This window comes from Lactuca sativa, chromosome 5, assembly GCF_002870075.4.
Source record: "Lactuca sativa cultivar Salinas chromosome 5, Lsat_Salinas_v11, whole genome shotgun sequence".
NCBI classification, from domain to species: domain Eukaryota; kingdom Viridiplantae; phylum Streptophyta; class Magnoliopsida; order Asterales; family Asteraceae; genus Lactuca; species Lactuca sativa.
In genome coordinates, this window is record NC_056627.2 from 62,789,767 (window position 1) to 62,812,511 (window position 22,745).

General features: G+C 35.6%; 1 protein-coding gene across 1 annotated transcript; it reads right to left on the reverse strand.

The window, feature by feature from the left end:
• Positions 1–16,457: 16,457 nt before the first annotated feature.
• On the reverse strand, positions 16,458–19,267 carry LOC111880946 (mitogen-activated protein kinase homolog NTF3). The gene is made up of 3 exons (XM_023877359.3): positions 18,757–19,267; positions 17,996–18,422; positions 16,458–17,303 (listed from the first exon to the last, which is right to left on the reverse strand). Exons 2-3 carry the CDS (start codon positions 18,416–18,418, stop codon positions 16,617–16,619), a joined length of 1,110 nt encoding a protein of 369 aa, XP_023733127.1. The 5' UTR covers positions 18,419–18,422; positions 18,757–19,267; the 3' UTR covers positions 16,458–16,616.
• Positions 19,268–22,745: the final 3,478 nt, after the last annotated feature.

A 22,745-nucleotide genomic window follows, 5' to 3' on the forward strand; every position in this document is an offset into this window, starting at 1 on the left:
GAAAGAGTGACAATTCTGGGATCGGATCTAGTGTCAATATTCTCTATGAGTTTGTCATCTAAATCGTTCGAAGGTTCGATTGATAGTGAGACTTCACTTTGGGTAGGAATGTAAGCAGCATCAGGTACTGGAACCTCAGCGGTTGTAGCAATATCCGGAGTAGAGCTTTCCCCCTCAACCGGAGAGGTGGAAGTATTGAGAGATACTACTTCAGATAGAGAAGGTCCAGATACGTCGACATGTTGTTGTTGAGCTGCGGATGACACTAGAACTTCGGATAGTTTCACCGTTTCAATGGGATCAAACAGGTCATCATAGTCGATTTCAACTAGATTTAGAGGTCGAGAATTGGTTGGAATGTCACTTTCCATGATTGTAGTTGTTTCGGTGGATGGAGGTGCACTGCGGATGTGAGAGTCATCAAATTTCACATCAAAGCTTTCAATGATCAACCATGTTCTTCTGATGAGCACTCGATATGTAACCTTGTTAGTGGAATAACCAAGGAAGATACCTTCGTCAGACTTCGATGCAAACTTATTGAGTTGATCTCTGTTGTTGATCACGAAGCATCTACATCCAAAGATATGAAAGAAACGAACATTGGGTTTGCGATTGTTGAGCCCTTCATATGGCGTTTTATTGAGACGCTTGCACACAATACTTCGATTTTGAACAAAGCATGCGGTTGCTACTGCTTCGGCCCAAAAATAGAGAGGAAGTTAGGCGAAGTTAAGCATGGATCTGGTTGCTTCAACGAGTGTGCGATTTCTTCTCTCTACTACGCCATTTTGTTGCGGTGTATAGGGTGCTGAAAAATTGTGAGAGATGCATTTGGAAACTAGGAAACTGGTCAGAAGATGATTAGTGAACTCAGTTCCATTATCATTGCGGATGCGTCTGACTGGAAGCTTGATTTGAAGTTCGATTTCTTTGATGAAGTTAATGAAGATCTGCGATGTCTCTGATTTGAGTCTAAGAAAGAAGACCCATGTGAAGCGTGTATAGTCATCAACAATAACTAGTATATATTTTTTGTGATGAAGACTGGCTACGGTTGAGGGACCGCAGAGATCTATGTGTGGTAGCTCCAGTGGTTCAGAGATAGAAGAATCCATTATCAGAGGGTGACTTGCTTTGGATTGCTTACCGCATTCGCACGCTGGGCAAAGAGTTTCGTTGCTGAATTTGAGAATAGGGAGACCACGGACCAGTTCTCCTGTGACAAGATTGTTGATGTAGTGAAAATTGAGATGAGCGAGCTTGCGGTGCCATAGCCAGCAGACTTCGGATACAACTTTGGACAGAAAACACAGCTGCGGTTTGCCAATGATAAGAGAAACATCAAGAGGGTACATCGTGCCTCCGCAGCGTGACTTGATTAAGCAGGTGCTGCGATCATTCGTCATTATGTAACAGAATTGATTGTCAAATTCAACACGATGTCCTGCGTTACATAGTTGGCCAACACTGATAAGATTATGTTTAAGACCTTCTACATAAGCAACTTTCTGAATAGAAAAGTTCCCCGTACTGAGAACACCGTAACCTCGGATGATACCGTTTGCATTGTTGCCAAACGTGACATTTCCACCATTACATATAGGCCTGAAATCCCAAAGGTACTCTAACCTTCCGGTCATGTGCAAGGAGCAGGCACTGTCAATTAACCATTCTTCTTCTTGTTCCTCCTTGTACAAAGCCTGAGATTTAAACGGTTAGTTTAGGCATCCAAACAAGTTTGGAGCCAGGGACGATTGATGTATTCTTGAATGATGCATGGTCCGAGGTTGCATGGACAGGTCTTTTGTCATTATTCAAACCGAGTCCTGGGTGTTTGTTCAGATTTGGATTGTTACGAGTTTTCTGAAAAGTGTGAGATTTCTGTCTTTGATTTGACTTGACATGAGATAAAAACCTTTGACAGTTGCACTGACATTTGCAAAAAAAGGGGCTTGTCATTGAATCTGACATTGTGCTTGGTCAGCGGTTTATGGGGTGTGTTGGACTTGAAATTAGTCCGAGGTGGGTAACTTTTGAGAGATTTGACGTTTGAGTTCTGAAAAGTTAGTTTAGAACAAGGTTTCGTGCGTGTAAATCTTTGGTTTGCTCTAGGTGGATTTGATAAAATTCCTTTACATTTGTTTTGATTTGATCTTAAAGGTGTTGGAGTGGGTAAAACTCCTTTCCATTTTGAAGAGTAGATCTGAAAAACATAGTTTCTGAAAGGTTTGACACCTTTTTGGGTTGTGTCAGAAGTAGCAGAGGTGACTTTTAAAGCTGAACTTTTCTTTTTGTTTGTTTTCATGAAAGAAGAATTTTTTGACATGTAATTTGTGAGAACAAATTTTTCTGGACTCCTGGATTTAGGAATTCTTACATGTTTTCTATTTTTTGAAAAACTTTGTCTGCCTTTGTTTTGAAATCTGATTTCCTCTTTGAAAGCTCTTTTTGCCAAGAATTTTGGTGAACCGCAGTCATTGTTATTCAACTGCGGTTTCTTGGAACCTTTTGGAATATTTTGAAAACGTGGGCTAGAATCATCAGAACTTGAAGATTCTGGAATTTGAGAGCATTGGCCTACCTCAAAATTTTCTATAGGCAATTCGTGAAAAATTGATTGAAGAGTTGTAGTTCCTTGAACTAAAGAGTTGCAGTCAATGTTTTTTAACTGTGGTGAAGACGAATTGACTATTGCAGAGTAGGTTTTAGATGAGACTGCGGTGGGACATTTATGGGACAGTTGATTATAGTTTGAGGACAAGAATGGAAAGTCCTCTGAGACTTCGGAGCCTTCAACGACAATTTCTTCATCAACTTCGGATGAAGGTTGAGAAATGGAGTGAGTTGTACCACTGATGGGAATTTGATCACGTATGTGACTAGAATCCTCATGCACAATTTCCTCAATGACACAATTATTGCTCAAATTGTGTAATCTACCAAAGTGAGTTTTAATATCCTCGAGAAAAGTCTTGTCATTGACAGGGAAATGAAATTTTGTATCAGGAGGGACATACACTCTGTCTTTGTTGAACCGGGGTGAGGAATCCATTGCGGTAGGATATCCATTTGACCAACCCCAATTATATGTATTGTCTACGGTTCCATTGTTTACCATATTTTCAATAGCCTCACTTTCATTAAACAGTTTTTCAATTAAAAGATTCAAGCGTACAATTTCTTTCTGAGCTAAATCTTTTTGATTCAAGGCTATTTCTAATTGAGTTTCACTTAACATTCTAGCATCTTTCTCTAACTCTAGATCTCTTTCTAGCATTGCCATCTTAAGTCTCTTGTTATCCAGTCTTCCTCTCACGTGGAACATCTCTTGGGACGCTATGTTCTTCTCATCTAAGGCTTTGTTATAGTCTGAAAGGACGGCAGCACAAGTGTCATTAAGATCATCTATGTAGGGTTGACAATCATGCATGCTATAATTTAAAGTTTGGATCATGAGTTTTACCTATTCAACGATGCTTAGGGTCCCATCTTTCGCCATGTAGCAGTAGTTTTTGTTCAACATTGCTGACCCATCATCATCTGTAGTAGCCAGCATGCAGATTTTTCCTTTTCTTGTAACACTGCTGATGGTCTCTTCTTCATCTCCTGATGACCAAACTTGATGATCTCGTTTAACTTGAGCCACATATGCCCTTGCTTTTTCTTTTTCTTCTAACTCTTGAGCCATTCTGAGATAGAATGCTCTGTCCTAGACTACGTTGGCCTTACAGTCTTTTGCGAAGTGATTTTCTTTGTTGCATTTGTGACAAATTACAACATCAGTCTTGTCTTCTGATTGAGTACCGGAGTCATTGTTCTGAGGAGACTGCGGTACCTCCTTGGGTTGATTGTTCTGAGATACTTTAGAATACCAAGAGTTGTTGTTCTGAGGACCGAAGTTACGGTTGAATGGTGGTTTGTTGAATTGTTGATTCTTGCGAAAAGAGGAAGGTGGTATGCGGTTGAACTGTTGGCTAACTAGAGCAATAACCTTCTGAAACTCTTCTTCATCATCATACTCAGAATCTGCTTCGTATGACTGTGGTGGGGTGTCATACGATGAAGAGTAAGGTGACTGCGGTGGAGCTTGTGCTATGAGAGCAAGTGGTCCCCCGAAGTCTGCACAGTCTTTGAGTACAGTGGATTCTTGTGCTTGAAGTTCTCCATAAAGTTTGTAGAGTGATAAAGAGTGAATCTTTCTGTCACCTTGGACTATCATTTTGGCTGTAGTCCAATGTCTTCCTAGACCATTAAGGAACTGGAGATTGGTTTCATGATTGTTGTGGATGGTACCAGCATTTGATAACTTTGTGGCTATTAGGTTAAATCTTTTGAAGGAGTCTTCCAAACTTTCACCAACATGAGCTTTGAAGTTGTTGAAGTCGATTAGTGCGGTCGTGAGCTTCTTATCTTGTGCTTGTTCTCAGCCTTCGTACAGGTTTTTGAGTACATCCTAGATCTCTTTGGCTGACTTGCAGTTTATGATAATATCAAAGTTGTCAGGAGCAACACCACATGAAATTTCATAAAAAGCAACAACATCATTTTCCATTTTATCGAGATCATCTTTGGTAGGACGGCTCATAGTTGGTTGACCTCTTCCTAGTCTGGTTGCAGCACCGTCAGTTTGGATTGGTGTGAGAACTGGAACATGTGGTCCTTCTTCCACGGATCTCCATACATCTCGACCCAATCTTCTTAAGTACCTCTCCATTCTTTGTGACCAGTGATGATATTCATTTGCTACTAGTATTGGGGCTCGGTTAGAACCAACAACAGTATTGGAGACATTCAGAGATAACGATTGTGCCATTTTTGTTTTTTTTTTTTTTGAGAAATGAGATTTAGTGGTATAGAAAGCTTAATGAGAAAATCAGAGTTCCGATATCCAAAAAGCAACCACTTTGGCTCTGATACCAATTGTTGAGAGAAAAAACTTGGAGACACACTTGAACAAACGTTAGAACAAGTTAATTGCGGAATAGTTAATCTCTAAGGATCTAAAAGCTCAACAATAATAAAGTTAGATAGTTAGATAGTTAGATAGTTAGATAGTTAGATAGTTAGTTGCGGAAAGTACAAAAAGATAAATGACAAAAGTTATATCAAGAATACACTTAAACTGATTCATAACAAGGGATGCAGTCACTCCAAGTTAGTAAGCAAGATCAAGTTTAGTGATTAAGTCTAGAAGACTTGCTCCGAAGAGAGGTTATGTTCCAGTAGCAGTTTGAGTGTGATAAAGATAAGAGAGATAACTGATGAAGATAAGAAAGATGAGAAATCTTGTGTATTAAGAAGTTAAGAGTTTTCACATTCACATATATCACAAGTACACAAGTACATAATACATAAGAAAGAGTCTCTATTTATAGAGTTTAGAAAAGAACAACTCTATGAGCAGTCGTGCAAGACATGCCGGACAATAGAGTGAATTACATAGAAGGAAATAACTAAGACTGCGGATAAGTAAGACTTGAATACTCCGGATGTTGCTGATCAGAATGGTTGCGGTCTTAGTTGTAGAAATTGACTCCGGTGCTGAATTGGTTGCAGGTACTGAACCGTTGCGGTAGATAAGTTCAAAAGGGTCACTTTCATGTTTCAACACAAACCCTATTTGTCACTTGTACACTATAAAAGTAATGATATGGTCTTGTCCCCAGCCACCATTCCACAGAGAGAAACCCTAGGAGAGCAATATTATCATTCTAAAGCTAGTGTGTGAGTGTTCTTAAGCTATAAAGTGCCTTTGTGTGTTAGTGAAGAAGAAGAGGAGGTTCTTGTGGAGGCTAGAAGTTGGAGTACAAGCTTGGATCTAAGTTCTATAGAGGGAGGAGCTTCACTTGGAGGAAAAACGTTCAAAGCTTTCCTTGTCATATTTGATTTGTGCTTAATGGACCAATTTTTAGGGTTTTTGGTCCCAAGGTGGAGACTTTATGATCAAATGGTCTCCATAAGCTTAGATCTGCCATATTTCAGAGTAATATGAGTTGTAGGTTCATAAAAATCCAATCTTTGACGTGAATATTAAGTCATGCATGAGTTTAGGGCTTAATGGGGAAAAAGGTTATATGTTTGAAGTGAATGGTGACCTTTACAGCCATGCAAATGCTTAAAGGTTTCAACTTTATGGATTAAGTGACCTTAGAAAAGTCAGATCTGGAGTTTGAGTTTATGTCTTAACTGTTTAATACCAAAAGTCCATAAGAGCATGAAAATGAGACTTACGTTGGGCGTAAATCTCATTACGCACAACGTTAGGGTTTGAGACCCTGATTCTAGATCGCCGGAGTACGCCCCGCGTGCAAGAGCTGGTACGCGCCGCGTACTGCCCCTTGTTGACTTTCATTGACTTTTAGGGTTTTAGTCAGCATTTGGACTTTTGGGTCAAGGAGGGGTAAAATGGTCTTTTACCCTTCTGTGGGATTGTAGAAAGGGATTCAATCTAGCCTTTGAGAGCCATTATTTATTTGAGGATATTGTTTATGTGATTAGGCGGGGGCTAGATCATTATATTCGTGTGCGAGATTATCCGAGTTCCCCGAGGTGAGTCTTCTCACTATACATTACCTAGAGTGGTATCTATGTGTAGACCGGAGGGTCTTGTGTACTGTGTGTATGTATGAGATTATGTGCATTGTGATATATGTATGCTATGTGTTGTATAGACCAGACCGGAGGGTCCAACGATATAGACCGGATCGAAGGGTCCAACGATATAGACCGGACCGAAGGGTACAACGAGCTATGACCGGACTAGAGGGTCCAACGAGCTACGGGACTGGAGGGTCCCGTTGAGACACATCGACCGGGGGATCGTACAGTAGCCTCCAGTGGCGTATGTGTTGTATGTGGTATTTTGGGGAACTCACTAAGCATTTATGCTTACCGTGTTATGTGATATGTGTTTCAGGTACCAGCAAGGATCGCGGGAAGGCGCGGGCATGAGTCGTACACACTGAGGGATTTTATGTATTGAGATCTTGGGATTTGTTTTTATTCGGATAATATGTGAACATTGAATTTTGGGATTTCTGTATGAATGAATTATGTATTTAAAATGAAAACTTGTTTTGAAAAGTTACGTTGTTACATAATAGAGTTTTCTTGTCCCGTCCTACTAAAAATGATTTAATAAAAATAAAGTCAAAATTAGCTGACGGAATCTAAACGAAAGTTGTAGAGCATAGTCTCAACTACGCGTGGATATAAGGAACGTCAAAAACGGAGCTCGTATGAAGAAGATATGAATTTCTGAAGTTTTTAAATAAATAAAATTATTTATTCGGATAGTATCCGAATCCGTGACTCACCCATCTGATCCGAAGGGTATGCCCCGTGTAACCTTAGATTACGCCCAGCGTACTTCGGCCTTGTGTGGTCCGAGAGAGAGCCGCGTAGCACCACCCGAAGCTCGCCACATAGTAGTCTTATCCAAACTACGCCCAGCGTAAGGCTTGGTACCCCCCGGAAGCTTTGGTATCAATCCCGACACCCAAAGCAAGTCCCGAAACCCCGAAGATCCCGAGAAAAATAGTTTTCGAGCCAAAACTCTGCCCGCGTGAAGCCTGATTTTGAAGAAAACGTCCCGGTTTTATCAGAAAAGATTATTTTAAGAGGCGAGGTGTTGTCCGATCATTGTCTTATCAAGTGAGTGTGTAGTTACTTTTTTTCTAACACATAAATATGAAGTATTTGCTATGAAATACATGCTATGTGTTATATATTGTTTGTTTATTTGAGATGGTGGGGAATGGATGTTTTATACAGGTTTTTAATGATTTAAACTGTATATGTATTTTATATCTACAAATATGTTGGGTAGAACATGGGTAGATGAAATATTTGGTGACTATGAGACATAGTGCCTATTGTGTAAACCCTGGTGACTATGAGACGTAGTGCCTATTGTGTACACCCTGGTGACTATGAGACGTAGTGCGTATTGTGTAAACCCTAGTGACTATGAGATGTAGCGCCTATTGTATAAACCCTGGCGACTATGTGACATAGTGCCTGTTGTATAAACCGTGGTAGCAAATGGACTTTGTTCCAATCCCTTAGGTCAATCCTTAGGAATGAATGAATGAAGGATAATTGACTCTTAGGGTAAAGCTTTAAGAAACCGAAGGAGATAATGGGGATGGGTAATTTGGGTTGATTGTATGATGATTAAATATAATATAATATCTTACCGTGGGTTGAAAACCCTATATGCTCACCAGGCTCCCAAGCCTGACCCACTCAGTTTTCTTTGTATTACAGGTAATGACACAAGAGTTTAAGTTGGTGGACTTGACGAGAGATTGTGGATTATAGATCAGTAGTTATAAATAATTGTTGTAAGGTCTATTTTATATTGTTTATGCTTTTGGTCTGTATCGGGACATGACATCCCAAGATTTTGTTATTTAATGAAAATACATTTCTTTAAAGAAATGCTTTGATAAATTCTTATCATATTTTGTTTTAGGAACAAATTCTGCAACTATTTTCTTTAAAAAGATTACTCTGATTTTAAAACAAAGCATAAACAAATCGGTGTTTTCTAATCGTGAAACTAGGGATGTCACATACGACTCTTGAGTGTTGACTTTTTGACCAAGTTTGACTTTAGGTCAAATTTAGGGATTTGGGCTATAATTTGAGATGTGGGCCCTGTTTGTTGTATAAGTGACCTATAGTGCTAGTTATTGGATCTGTGATCGGTGTTGTTATCTTCTAGACTGCAATGTTATTGATTATTATTTGCTTACGTCGACATAGTGTGGTTAGGTTGAGGAAGTATTGTTTTGTGCTATAAGCCAACAAACCCGGGAGCAATACAGTCATAAGGTGAGGGCTCGGGATGGGCAAACCAGCCTTATGTTATGGGCTCAGGAGCAAGCCAGTCATAAGCTGAGGGTCGGTAAGGGCAATCCAGTCTTATGTTGTGGGCTCGGTGGCAATCTAGTCTTATGTTGTGGGCTCGGGGGAAATCCAGTCTTATGTTGTGGGCCCAATATGCATGCATTATAAATGTACTGTTGTGTGGGGTATTTTGGGGAACCTCACTAAACTTTGGCTTACAGGTATTGATTTTAATGTTTTCAGGTACTTCAAATGATCGGAGTAAGGCGAAGACATGATCGTACACATCCTCTTGTTGACTTATATATTGAGAGATTATTTTGATACACTGATTTCTATGGATTTGGTTTTGAAAACAATGTTTAACAATCTTATGTTTTATGAAAAAAAAATCCTTTTTAAAATGAAAATTTTGTCATGGTTTTTAGAATGTTACAAATTTGATCTTTAAAATCATTGGTCAAAGAAATGAAATATGAACAAATTTTAAGAAATTTTAAAATCTAATAATAATAATAATAATAATAATAATAATAATAATAATAATAATAATAATAATTAAATTGTAACTAAAAATCCACATAGAATCATAAAAATTGAATAATTGGTTTGGTCATGAAGACATTAACTATTTATTAAACTGTATTATGTTATTTTGATTGTTATAACATTGTTATGACATTGTTATTTAAACTTTTAAACTTCTTTTGAATTATGGAATCATAAATTATGCAACTTAAACTTTAAACTTTTGGGATTTGAAATCAATGATTTTGAAAGTTTATTTAAAATTAACCCTAGTAAGGTTGTTTAAAAAAAGATTATCAGTTTTTTAAATCATTGTATAAATCTAGTACATTTTTCTACACTTATTTATAATTTTTATAAAATAAATTTTACACTTTCATAATGTAACACCTAAATTCATGTATGAGTTAATGTTATACAAGTTGAAGTTTAAATTCAAATTTAGGGAAATTTGTTTTCACGCGATGTGGTATATGGTTATCGCGGCGTGGTGGTGTCACATCACGACGACGCGACGGCCATTTAATGGCTACGGTGCGACGCCACAATGGGCACAAAACCCCAAGTTTCGGGACTTGAGCCATATTTAAAGGATGTGATGGTAAGGGTTTCTTCATCTCTCAGCCTCCTTCACCTCCAAGAGCAAAATATCAAATCCTAGCCTCCTTTTGTCTATTTTTTGAGCTTATTTGCTTGTCTTGTGCCCATTAAAGGAAGGAGTATATTTGTGGTGTAAAAGAGTCGTTTAACAAGCAGAAGCAACCCCCTTGATCATATTCTAGACTATTTTAAGTCTTCAAAGCTAGAATTTTGTGGTTTATTTCTCTTAGATCTTGATTTTTAAGCACATTTGACCCATTTTGTGAGTTTTGAGTGAGAGATTGGAATAAAGTTTGCAACTTTACCTAAGAGTATTATATGTTCTAGATTTGGCTTTTACTCACAATTTGGTGTCATGTATGAATTTTGGACCATATTTTTATCCTTTTTGACTTAGTTTGGGGTAAGACTTGCATGAGATGTGCATGCTCATAAAGTTTCGATTTTTATGAACCTTAAGGGAGTATTAAAGACTCCTGGAAAGTATGAGGTTTGGACTTAATAGATTAAGAGCTTAATGAAGAAACTATTCTGCCAGACAAACCACGACGCGGTCATGGATTGACCATGGAACAGTGGTTGTGAGTGTTGCATATGTTTTTTTAGATTGGACCATGGTGCAGTTCACGATTCACCACGGTGTAGTGGGTCATTGACCGTTAACCATTGACTTTTTGACTTTTGGTTAAATGTTAATAAGATTATATTTCAAACCATTGATTAAGGGTAAACTGGTATTTTGCCCCAAGACAAGGATTAGAAAGAGAATGACTCATTTATAAAGAGGAAAATTAAGTAGTATACCTTAATTGCTAAATTAGGATTAATTATTGTGTAGTGGTTCAAGCAGCATCAGTTCCACCTAGCTCTCTATGTGGATTAGCTTATCAGTCATTTCAGGTGAGTTCTCACGAACTTTCGTATTATATGGACTATATGATTATGTTATATAAATCCATAAAAAACCTCATAAGTGAGGGAAGTATTTATGGATTGAACAATTAAAGAAAAACCTCTCAACAAGGGGATCCAATTTGTTTCGTTCTGGATGGCCATGTACCGATGGCCACGGGATGAACTACTAAAGAATAACCTCTTAAGTGAAGGAAGTTCTAGTTGTACTATCTAAGGTAGACGAGTATGTTAGCATACATTATGTTTAGTTATATGTGATAGTGTATAAGTAATACTCCCTTCGTCCCAAAATTATTGTCCACGTTTGACTTTTGAAGTCTTTTCATGTCAACTTTGACCATAAATAACTTTATTTGTGTTATATAATTTTTGATGAAATTTATAACAATGAAAATACAATTAAAAAACAATCTATTCATATATCTTGCATAAAAATCATATAACAAAAAATAAATTATTTAAGGTCAAAGTTGAACAAAAGAGACTTAAAAAGTCAAACGTGGACAATAATTTTGGGACGGAGGGAGTATGTGATTTATTACTTCATGTTATGTTTATAAGTGTTATTGCGTATGATCTATATAATGAGAAAGTGTTGGGATTACTCACTAAGCATTAGGCTTACAGTTGCTATTTTATGTCTTTAGTTGCAGTTCTTTTATGTACAAAGGAAAGGGAGTTGGCGTGATTGGGGGATCTGAACATTCATCGGTGCATGACATTTGTTTTATGTTTATCTTTTGTTGACCTTGTTTCAAAACAAGTATTAGGTTCCATTTTTTATGATGACTTTTGATACATTATGATTTGATGGTGTTATAGATGAAACTCCTTTTTATTATCCTTATTCTGAAGAAAAAAAGTTATGCTTGATTTTTTGAATGTTACACATACAATCTGCATACAATTTTCTTAAGCGAAAATATTCTAAATTTTTAAGCTTCCTTTTTATAATTTCTTTGATTTAGTACATTTTCATACAACTTATTTTTTACAAATTTCATACAATACTTACTAAAATTCTTTTAGAACATTTTTTTTAAGTATTTTAAAGCTTTTTATAAATTATTTTACAAGTTTTTTATACTTATCAGCAAAAAAAATTACAAACTTGTTTTACTATATTTTTTAATAAAACTTTTAAATTTGGTTTAGATTTTTTTTCTAATTTTTATATAATTTTTTTAAATGGAAGTATTTTTAAATGCTCTAAAAAAATCTATAGTTTTTTTCTATAACTTATTATTATTATTTTTTTTTACATTTTTATATAATTTTTATTTTTATAAAACCCTTTTAAAACTTATTTTTCGTTTTTTTAAACGTTTCATAAATGATAATAGTGGTGGTGATGAAAAATGATGTGGTGGTGGTATATATTGGTGGTGATATGAGGGTCATGGTGATGAAATTTTTTTGGAGGTGGTGGTATACGGAGAAAAATCTTTTTGTTTTTCAATAATTTACAGAAATAATATTTGGTTTATCAAAAATGTCAATATAATTGAGAAAATTAAAAGAAGTATGATTGTTAATTTACAAACATTTAAAGTAGCTGTTAGCTGGAAGCGGGTAGCGGTTAGCTGGTAGCGTGTAGCTGGTAGCTGGTAGCGGGAAACTGTAGCTTTTATTTGTTATATGAATGTTTGGCAAAAGTAGTTGGAAGCTTTTGAAATATATAAAATTATATAAAAGGAAAATTGATTAAAAATAAAAATATATATAAATATATTTTTAAGGGTAATTATGGAAATTAATTTCAAAAGCTCCGGAGCGTTTTGTTAAAAGCTACATGAAGTAGCTTTTAGAATCGGAGCGTTTTGTTAAAACTAAAAGCTAAACGCTCATACTGCCAAACGAAGCTTTTTGTTTAAACTAGAGCGTTTTGTTAAAAGCTAAAAGCTAGAAGCTCCCAAACGTTTCCAAAAACTCTGTGTCAAACACGCCCTTAATGGATGGGAATTTACGAAGTTAGTCTCAAAAAGCACATGTGAAAACATAAAGACGAGTCATATAAAAAAAACTAGAACAAAATTATAGATGAATATGATGAACCATGCGACAACACTGTAATTTACTCTTTAACTGATTAACGAACTCATTTTTGCTACTTTAATGATTGCCATAAATACAAAAAGAAGATCAATATCATTGCCTAATGAAAAGTATGCATTTTAATCGTTGTGAATGCATCTATCATCAATGAACATCAATCACAAAGTTCCAAATAGGTATTATTAGTTTTCACCTCTACCCTTTGGGACCACCTGCCGTACCAAATATGAAATATGTCTTCTTAACCATTTTTTTAGAAAATAAATATAAGACAATCTTATAAATTTGTTTCAAAATTTAACTAAAAAAGTAAGAAAAAGACTCAAATAGTCGACTATTTTTACAAAAACTTAGCGAAAATACTAAAATCCTTGTGAAGACACACAACGATGTCATTTTTACCTTTTTTTATAGGTCTTTTATATTTTCCAAGATCCATGTAAAAATGAAAAGGCAAATTTTATTAAAAAAAACCTTAACTTTCATTTTTTAACATCATTTAAAAAAAATTAAACTTAAAACTCCCTGAATCCATTCTCAAACACTTAGATGAGATATAATTACAAACACATAGGTTCAAAATTCATATGTGGATGCATTAATTCCAAGTTCATAGTGATTAACATGCTGTGTAAAAATGAACAAAAGCAAAAATGAAATAAAACATATAATCGAAAGAACATCTAAAAAAAGATCGTATTTCTGTAGAAAAATATGGTGTTTTGTGGGCCTTTAATGTCTATTTTGATATTTTGCTTAATTTTTGGCTAAATTCTTGAACAAAGTTTATAAGATTCGACTAAATTTGTCTTTTTTTTTTCTCTCCCTTCCTTTTAGTTCAATGAATGAATACCACATGTAATAGGTCTAATCCAATGGTTATTGACTTGTTGGTGCTTAAAATTTTGAACGTACAAGCAATTCATAGCTATCATCCTTGAATTGTTTGCTGTATTATTACTCTTAATAAACATGATTAATAAGACTGATTTTAGATCAAACATTTAGAACAAGATTGGAACAAAAAAGACGGGTTCGAGAAAAAGATCCAACGAAAACAATACCAAAAAAAACAGGATTGTTTCGAGACCGATCTCAAAAAGGATTGAAACGTTATGAGACCAACGTAATACTAGTTTGATACCAATCTGAAAATGGTCTAAAAAAATACCGGAAGACAAAGTTTATATATATATATATATATATATATATATATATATATATATATATATATATATATATATATATATATATATATATATATATATATATATATATATATATATATATATATCACATTTGGGTCAATCACACATTTGTTAATCAAACATTATCCAACTTCTTTCTATTTTCCTTTATTAAATTCTAATGTATCATTTTTGCTAAATTTTAATGTAGCATTTTGATATTAATCACATATTGGTTAACAGAAAAACCGGAAACTAAAACGGAACTGTAAAAACTGTGGAACCAAACCGAAAGAAGAGTACGAAAAGACCATAAGACTAGATTGAAAAAAGACCGCACCGAAAAAGACCACCTAAAACCGTATGGGACCATTCCAAAAAATGACTAGACTGGAACGTTCTGACCAGATGCGCGTCCAACTCTATACTGATTTGAGACCCGTATAGTGCGGTCCAACTCTATAGCATTTGTAAGATCACAAGCCCGAAGTTATCTATTTTCAGTTTTTGTCAAGATCCATCCGGTCATGTGAGGTATTTTTTAGGTCTAGAGCATTTTGGTCTTGCGGTATTTTGATTGGTTAGTCTTAGTGTTTGAAGATATGTATTGTTTTGTCTTCATTAAATCGTAATAGTCCTTTAGAATCACCGAAATTTACACTAATTCATGAGTCATTATACACCCTACACTATTATCTTAAGACTATTTTTAATATCATGTCACCACAATGTTGCAAAGCTACATTATTATCTTAGAGTACTTTTACATCCTTGGACGTTGATATTAGGACTTTTATATTGACTTGAGTGTTTTCTATTTTTGCGACCATCTTATGTGTGAATTCTTCATCAATTACATTACAAGTGTAGTTGGTTCTTTTATAAATTGGAACTAACAATTAAATTAAACTAAACTAGTTATAAATTAAGAAGAAACTAATCGTAAATTAAACTAAACTAATTATAAATTAAATTAAGCTAAATAAACTAAGCCAATTAAAAAAACCAAACTAAAAATTAACTATTACCCAAGAAAGTGATAAAACTATACAAAAATTTAACATGGTTCAGTCGATATGACGTAGATCTACGGACAGGAGACAGAAAACACTTTTATTACTCGATTGTTTCAAAAGTGATTACATCGGTATCCTTAACTATGAATATGTATAAGCATAAACTTTAGCAACTACAGAGCAAAGCCCATATACAAGTATATTTGGAATCGTCATTTGGGCTTTCTTCATTTCATTTTGGGTTGGATTATTCATTCGAGTCACCAAATTCCAAATTATATATTAATCGTAACTTATTAAAAAGATAATAAGAATTATGAAAACTTATATTATGTTGATTGAACATGCTATTGGAGTCGAAAATAACTTGGTAGCATAGATTGCATCTAGCAAAGAATTTGTTGTGTTGTCAGAGTTACACAAAGTTATTCCAAATCAGTGTGGTATGCTTTGCTTTGCTAACTTCCCCATATGGTGCATTTTTATCAAAACACCGAAATTAGACAATAACTACTTCCTTCGACTAATGACATGTGACGTTTGTTTGAATTAGAAAATTGAAGATTTGTAAGCTTTATGGATTTCTAGAGAGAAGTGAGTGTGAAAAATGATTGGGAAGTTTTACATATTCATTGCCCTTACCAGCATTAAAGGATATTGTCATTTAATTTAATAAACTTTATGGGTTAAAGCTGGAAAACTATACATAGTTGTTTTTTTAACCTAGTCCAGACATAATGAATTGATGAATTAAGACAAAAAAAAAAAAAAAAAAAAAAAAAAAAAAAAAAAAAAAAAAAAAAAAAAAAACCAATTTAACGTGTTAAAACTCCAACCCTTTATGTATTTGTCATTCATATTTTTTTTCCACCCAACCCCTCTCATATTAAACTTGATCAATATCCTTAAAACTAATTAATATCGTGAGAATTGATGTACATTGTGAAAATAATTTGTTTGGATGCAAAGGGAAAATGATCGTTTAGGGGGTGTTTGGCAAAAAAAAACTTATTACTTATTGGTTTATATTTTATTAGCTTCCTGACTTATAAACTAATAAGTTAGACGGAGTTAACTTATAAAAAAATGACTTATTAGTTATTTGTCACCGCTATAAACTATTTTTATCCAAACACTTTTTTAACTTATAACGGTGTGGAACAATTAATAAGCTAAGTATCAAACCTTATGTAAACAACACCAATTCAGCCATCATTACCCATTCAACCATTTTATCCATACACGACTTAATGGTAAAAAAAAGAAACATATAGTCATGCAACATGAAACATTCATGCTCTAATTCAAGCACATTTCATAAATCTTTATTTCAAAAAGATATAAAATCAGCGCATTCATGCAAGATAAAACAAGCATTTCAGTCGTTCTCATGTATCCATAATTAGTGTACAACAACAACAACAACAACAACAACAACAATGGTAACAAGAAACATCACCTATGCATTACCATTGGCAACAACTTCAGGATGATAATGAAGCATCTCTTTCCACATCATCTCTCTAATCATCTCCTCCCCTAGATCCTCATCTATATCCATATCCAATGGACATGTAACCACAGGATCACACCTCGGGTCATAAAGTGATGACATATACGGATGATGAAGTGCTTCGGTCACACTAATCCTCTTCGAAGGATCAAAAACCAACATCTTTTGCAACAAATCAACAGCCAACGGATGTGCATGAGGATACAACCGATTAAACGAAGTCCCTTGTGAAAAAGGAAGCGACTTTATGAACTTTCTTGCTTTTGGGTTATCAATAAACTCAATGTCATCTTCCCTTTGGCTTCCAAGAATGTTTATGATTAGTCTTAATTGATTAAGACACTCTGTGCCTGGAAAAAGAGGCTTTCTTCCAAGAAGTTCAGCAAAGATGCAACCAACAGACCAAATGTCAATGGAGGTGCCATAGTTGTCACAACAAAGGAGGAGCTCTGGGGCTCTATACCAACGGGTGACAACGTATTCTGTCATGAATTGATCTTTTGTGGTTCTTGTTCTTGCAAGACCAAAATCGCAAATTTTTAGGTCACAATTTGCATTTATGAGTAAGTTTCCGGGTTTTAAATCACGGTGGAGGATGTTTGCTGAATGGAGATACTTGAGGCCTCGTAAAAGCTGAGAATTAAATTGTGGGTTATATTTAAGATTTACAAAATTTGGGTTTTTTTTTTAAGAAACCCGAATTTTGTAAATCTTGAACATAACCCGAATCTTGAAAATCTTGAAATAGTCCGAATTATGTAAATCTTGAACCAAGATTTTCAAGATTCGGGTTTGTTTTCAAGATTTACAAAATTCAGGGTTGTTTTTTGGGTATGGAAAAGAAAAACACTGAATTTTATAAATCTTGAACATAACCCGAATCTTGAAAATCTTGAAATAGTCTGAATTATGTAAATCTTGAACAGAACACAAATAAAGATTTTCAAGATTTGCAAAATTTGGGTTTTTTTTGGGTATGGAAATTAAAAAACACTGAATTTTATAAATCTTGAACATAACCCGAATCCTGAAAATCTTGAAATAACCTTTGATTATGTAAATATTGAAAAGAACCCAAATCAAGATTTTCAAGATTTCCAAAATTCGGGTTATTTTCAATATTTACAAAAATCTGTGGTCTTTTTCAAAGATTTACATAATTCGCGTTATTTCAAGATTTACAAAATCCGGGTTATTTTCAAAAATTTCAAGACTTGCATTATGCAGGGTACACTTTCAAGATTACCAAGATTTATAAATTCATGTCATTTTCAAGCTTTTCAAGATTTACAAAATTCAAGTAATTTTGTAGAGTCAAAATATACCTGAAAGAGGAAATACTGGCAGTGATCATTTGTAAGAGCCTGAGATGACTTAATAATCTGATGCAAATCAGTATCCATAAGCTCATAAACCAAATACACATCTTTAAAACTTCTTCTGTGTATAGGCACCATGACATCTTTAAGAGCAATAACATTTTCATGTCTAAGATGTCGAAGAAGCTTAAGCTCACGCAATGTTCTAAGGGCATCAATACGGTTGTCAAACGCGTTGTGTATCTTCTTTATTGCAACTTTCTCATTGGTTTCACGATTAACAGAAGAACACACAATACCATATGCACCTCTTCCAATTGGCTTAATGGGAACATATTTGGTATCAATTTCAAATAATGCTTGCCACATAGAAAAATAGTGCTTCCCTTCTGATCTAACCCCATTTGGTGGCTCAACCTGTGTTGCCATTTTTCTACATAATCATAATAGAACACTAATGTTATTTATAGAAATACAATAATTTGAATTCAACAAGAAAGATCCTAAATCATCCAACCAATCATAATTAGTCGTGTAGAATGATAAGAAGGGATAGAAGAACTGAATTATGCATGATAGTAACGATTAATTAAAAAGAAGTGCACCCTGTGCAACCACTAATAATTAATAGTTAATAGATGTAGTGAGATTTCCTAATTTTGGGTGAAAAGTTCGAAGAGATATAGACATAAAAGGAAATTACTCAAAATAGAAAGGAACCAATGGACAATTATATGCAGGAAGATCAATATCTAAGAGTAACATACCTCCTTTACAGCAGAAAAGAAAGTCTTTCACTTTAAACCTCAGAGTAATTTCGTCGAACACTTGGAGGACGTTAACATCGCTAGGCTTTTCACAGACGAACTTCAATGGAAATCAAAAGGTTGTGGTAATCATCCGACAATTGAGTATTTTTCTTGCGATTCCGGGTTAGGAATCAGAAACCCAATTGAATTGGATGATTATGAACCCTAATATCATCGTATCGCGGCAGACAATTGATGGAACCTTATAGAAAGATCTGTGATCTTATAATTTAACGTATATATGAAGACAGATGGATTGATAATTAAAAGAGGATATTTATATCGGAAGAGATCTTTGGATCTGTAAAGAAACACGCACACATACAATGTTTAACACACGCATAGAGTACGATCCGTTATCTTGTCGCATTCAGACACCTCATGAGCAACAGTGAATCCATCAGTAAAATATAGCGGGCGGAGAAGTGGGTGAATTAGGATAGGAGGAAGCCGACCAGACAAAATGTAAACAGAAATCCATTGAAGATATTTTTGGATTACTTTATACATACATACAACTTTATGATAACTTATAATATACAACTCGTTTTCTTGAAGCCCAAATATTTTATTCATCAATATTATGTATCAAATTTAGAAGTATGCTAACGGATACTTGTGAAAATACATGTCTTAACTTCCAAATAGTTGCTCTAAAAAAAATAAAAATTCTATAGCAATTGATAAACTACAGTTTTAGCATATGTTTATTCCAACTTTTCAAATAACATTAAATATTAAATAAGTATATAATGAATCAATGATATTGACTTAACATAAATAAGAATAAGACTAAATTAGTCGTTATGTAAAAATGTGCATTTGCAAATGATACACATCACGCGGATAATTCCTAAGTCACTCGTCGCTGAAACCAACGATCTCTATTCTTATTCGTTTGGAGCTTTATAAATAAAATTACGGTGTTTAGAACTATTAGACTACACGGTATGTAGCGGGGAAACAAACCGCACCCCGGAACACAATACCAAGGGTGCGGTTTTGCTTGCGCGGTTTGTGACCGAGGGGAGGCTTCCCCGTCTCCTCTCTCTTCAGCCCATTGGAGGATTATTTTTTTCTTTTTTTGATTCTAATGACTACACTTCGAATATATATATATATATATATATATATATATATATATATATATATATATATATATATATATATATATATATATATATATTACACAACTATAAAATACCTCATTATTTTCACCTTGTCAATTTCTCTCTATTTCTTAAAGAAAAATGAATCCCAACAATCCAACCCCAAACTCCGATAGAAGAAAGAAAACCAATGTTTCGAGTTCAAGTACCCCAACTTAAAACATTTTCGTCATCGAGTCATCTCAAGCGGTTTATCGTTCCCAACTGGACTCCCCATTCAATCTCCTCCACAATTCCAATACCAAAATGTTATGCAATACCACCATGTCCAATTGTCAAATGTTACTCCAAATATGTTCACCAACTTTGTCGTTCCGATCAACTTTCACCAAATCAACCCCAAAGCCAAACCTCACTCCAACAATCTCAAATCCAAAGCCAAATATCACCCTTTCACTCTTAACCACAATACAAAGCCTCGATGAGTCAGAGGATGAAATTGTACTGGAAACTCAACCCCCACCCCCACCACGTGTGACAACCCGAAAATTTTTACATTATCAAGTCCAACCATTCAACTCAACTGAGTGTCAAACTCGTTTCTGCCATCATTTAACCTTGTTTAGAGTCCGTTCAAAGGTCCAAAGCTCAGTACATTCAAGCATTGAGCATAGGAATGGATCGTGTACACTTCTAGCAACAAAACCGAGCCATACACTCCATTTGAGGGAGTGTACAGCCATACACATGAGTGTACGGTCGTACAACCATGTTGGGCCGTACACACCCCTCCTTAAGTATGAAATCCCTTCATTTGTAAGTGTTCTTTCCTTGATTTGTTGTTACACTTCATATCCAAGTTACATGTCACACCCCGAAAACCAAAGGCAGAAACATTTCTGGGGCGGACTCCACGTTAAGTATCAAATCCATTGCACATATTAAGCAAAGTAAACAACCATTACATTACATATAAAAGTTTACATTTGTTTTAAAAGTAAAGTTGTACAAGTGTGATACATAGTATATGATGAGTTTAATAAACTCTTTGATCGTTTGGATCTTCAAACAGATTGATCAGAAAAATACTAACAGAAAGATCAAACACAAGAATGAATCTGAATATGTCGAATGATTCGATTGATTCAATCCTCAGCAGAGCTCGATAAAGAACTTCCGTTGTAGAGGATATTAGGGTTACAACGAAGATCAAAATACTTGACAGGATTACTTCTAAAATCTTACGTTCTAGGATGCATGCAAGTACCTATAAATACAAAACCCTATAAAATAACTCACGGATGGACAGGCCCATACCAGAGACTAAATGGACTAAAAAGCGAGCCCAAGACGCAACACCTTCTGAACCTAACAATCTCCCCCTTTGCGTCAATTGGAGCGAGACTATCTCTTCGGCTTGCTGGGTCCAGCTGCAGGAACTTTCTTAGTGGTATCAAACAGACGTGGAATGAGAGAAAGGATAGTCTGTCTGAAGCGAATGTACCACTGAATCATGTCATCGAAGTACTTCTTGTCATCTGCCGAATTCTGCTTGCATCGATGAATGATACTTAGAACATGTTCCAAGCATGCAGTGGTGTAAAGGTGTTTGTCAGCCAAGGCGAACAGGCATTTTTAGCCTTCGTTCCTTGTAAACATGACAGAATTCCGTTTCGGGTCGATCATTCCCATCTGCATCATGTTCAAATCACTAGCAGAGCCAACAGGAGAAATAGTGGGCTTTTTCTTGAATACGCTAGCGATCTCCTGATCCATCTTGACAACCTCCATAATGTAGCATACAAGCATCCTTTTGAAGTGATCAATAATTGGACCATACTCAGCTTCGTTGTGAGGAGGATGTTGTGCAAAATAATCCAGTCATGTGGATTCAGGTTGGGAAGATCAGCAAGCGATATGGCATGTTCGGTTTTAGCAGAACCCCTCAGTACTTTGAACCGAACGTTCGTGAAGTTCCCCTCACGAAACGGCTTGAGGACCCGAACGTTGACAATCTTCTGAGCGCTCCAAGTTTGATACTGTGGTTGAGCAGACTTCAGATAGAATTTGACGAGTTCCCTATCAACCTTTGGATGAGGATGAGGGACATCAGCAACATTATCAAAGGCATGGAAGATGAAGGCTTTTCGGGTCAGTGGCATGTCGAATTGAGAATCAACAGAGTTGATACGATCCAATGAAATCACTGGTTCAAGACACAGAATGCTGGGAGTTTCGATAGCCTCTTTCAAAAGCTTCTCGAGAGTCCACGGAGGAAAAAGGGTTTTCCTGCTCTCAAGAAGGTCATGAGCCTCCTTCATTTTTCTTTCGTTCGCCTTAGCCTCTCTGGCAACGCGAGCGCTCATGTCTGCATCTTTATCACAGCCTTGTTTCTTTAAGAGATCTGTAATCGTCTCTTTATCATCATCATCATTGTCTTCAGCAATTTTCTTTCCTTTATCTTTGACACCCGAACCTGAGGCTTGACCTGCTGAAGGAGGTTCGGTTGCTTTAGTTGTTGTAGAAGTGGGAGGCGGTTGAGATACATCTTCTCCCCCTTGTTTCGGAATGGACACGAACTCAAGGAGCCCTTCAATTTTGCTTAGGAGAGCAAGGGCAGGAGCAAGCTTCTCCGCGAGAGTGCGCCTCACTGAGTAATTCAGTATCGGATCATGGGCTTCAAGGATGTTGGAAAGGGCGGCATGGACATCCGAAACACACAAATGAATAACCTCACGCTCAGATCGAAGAGAGTCAACTTCCTTTTGAGAGTGGAAAAGCTGAAGACTTTTGACCTTGAGAGTGGTGGTCTTATGAGCGAGAGCGTCCATGACGGAG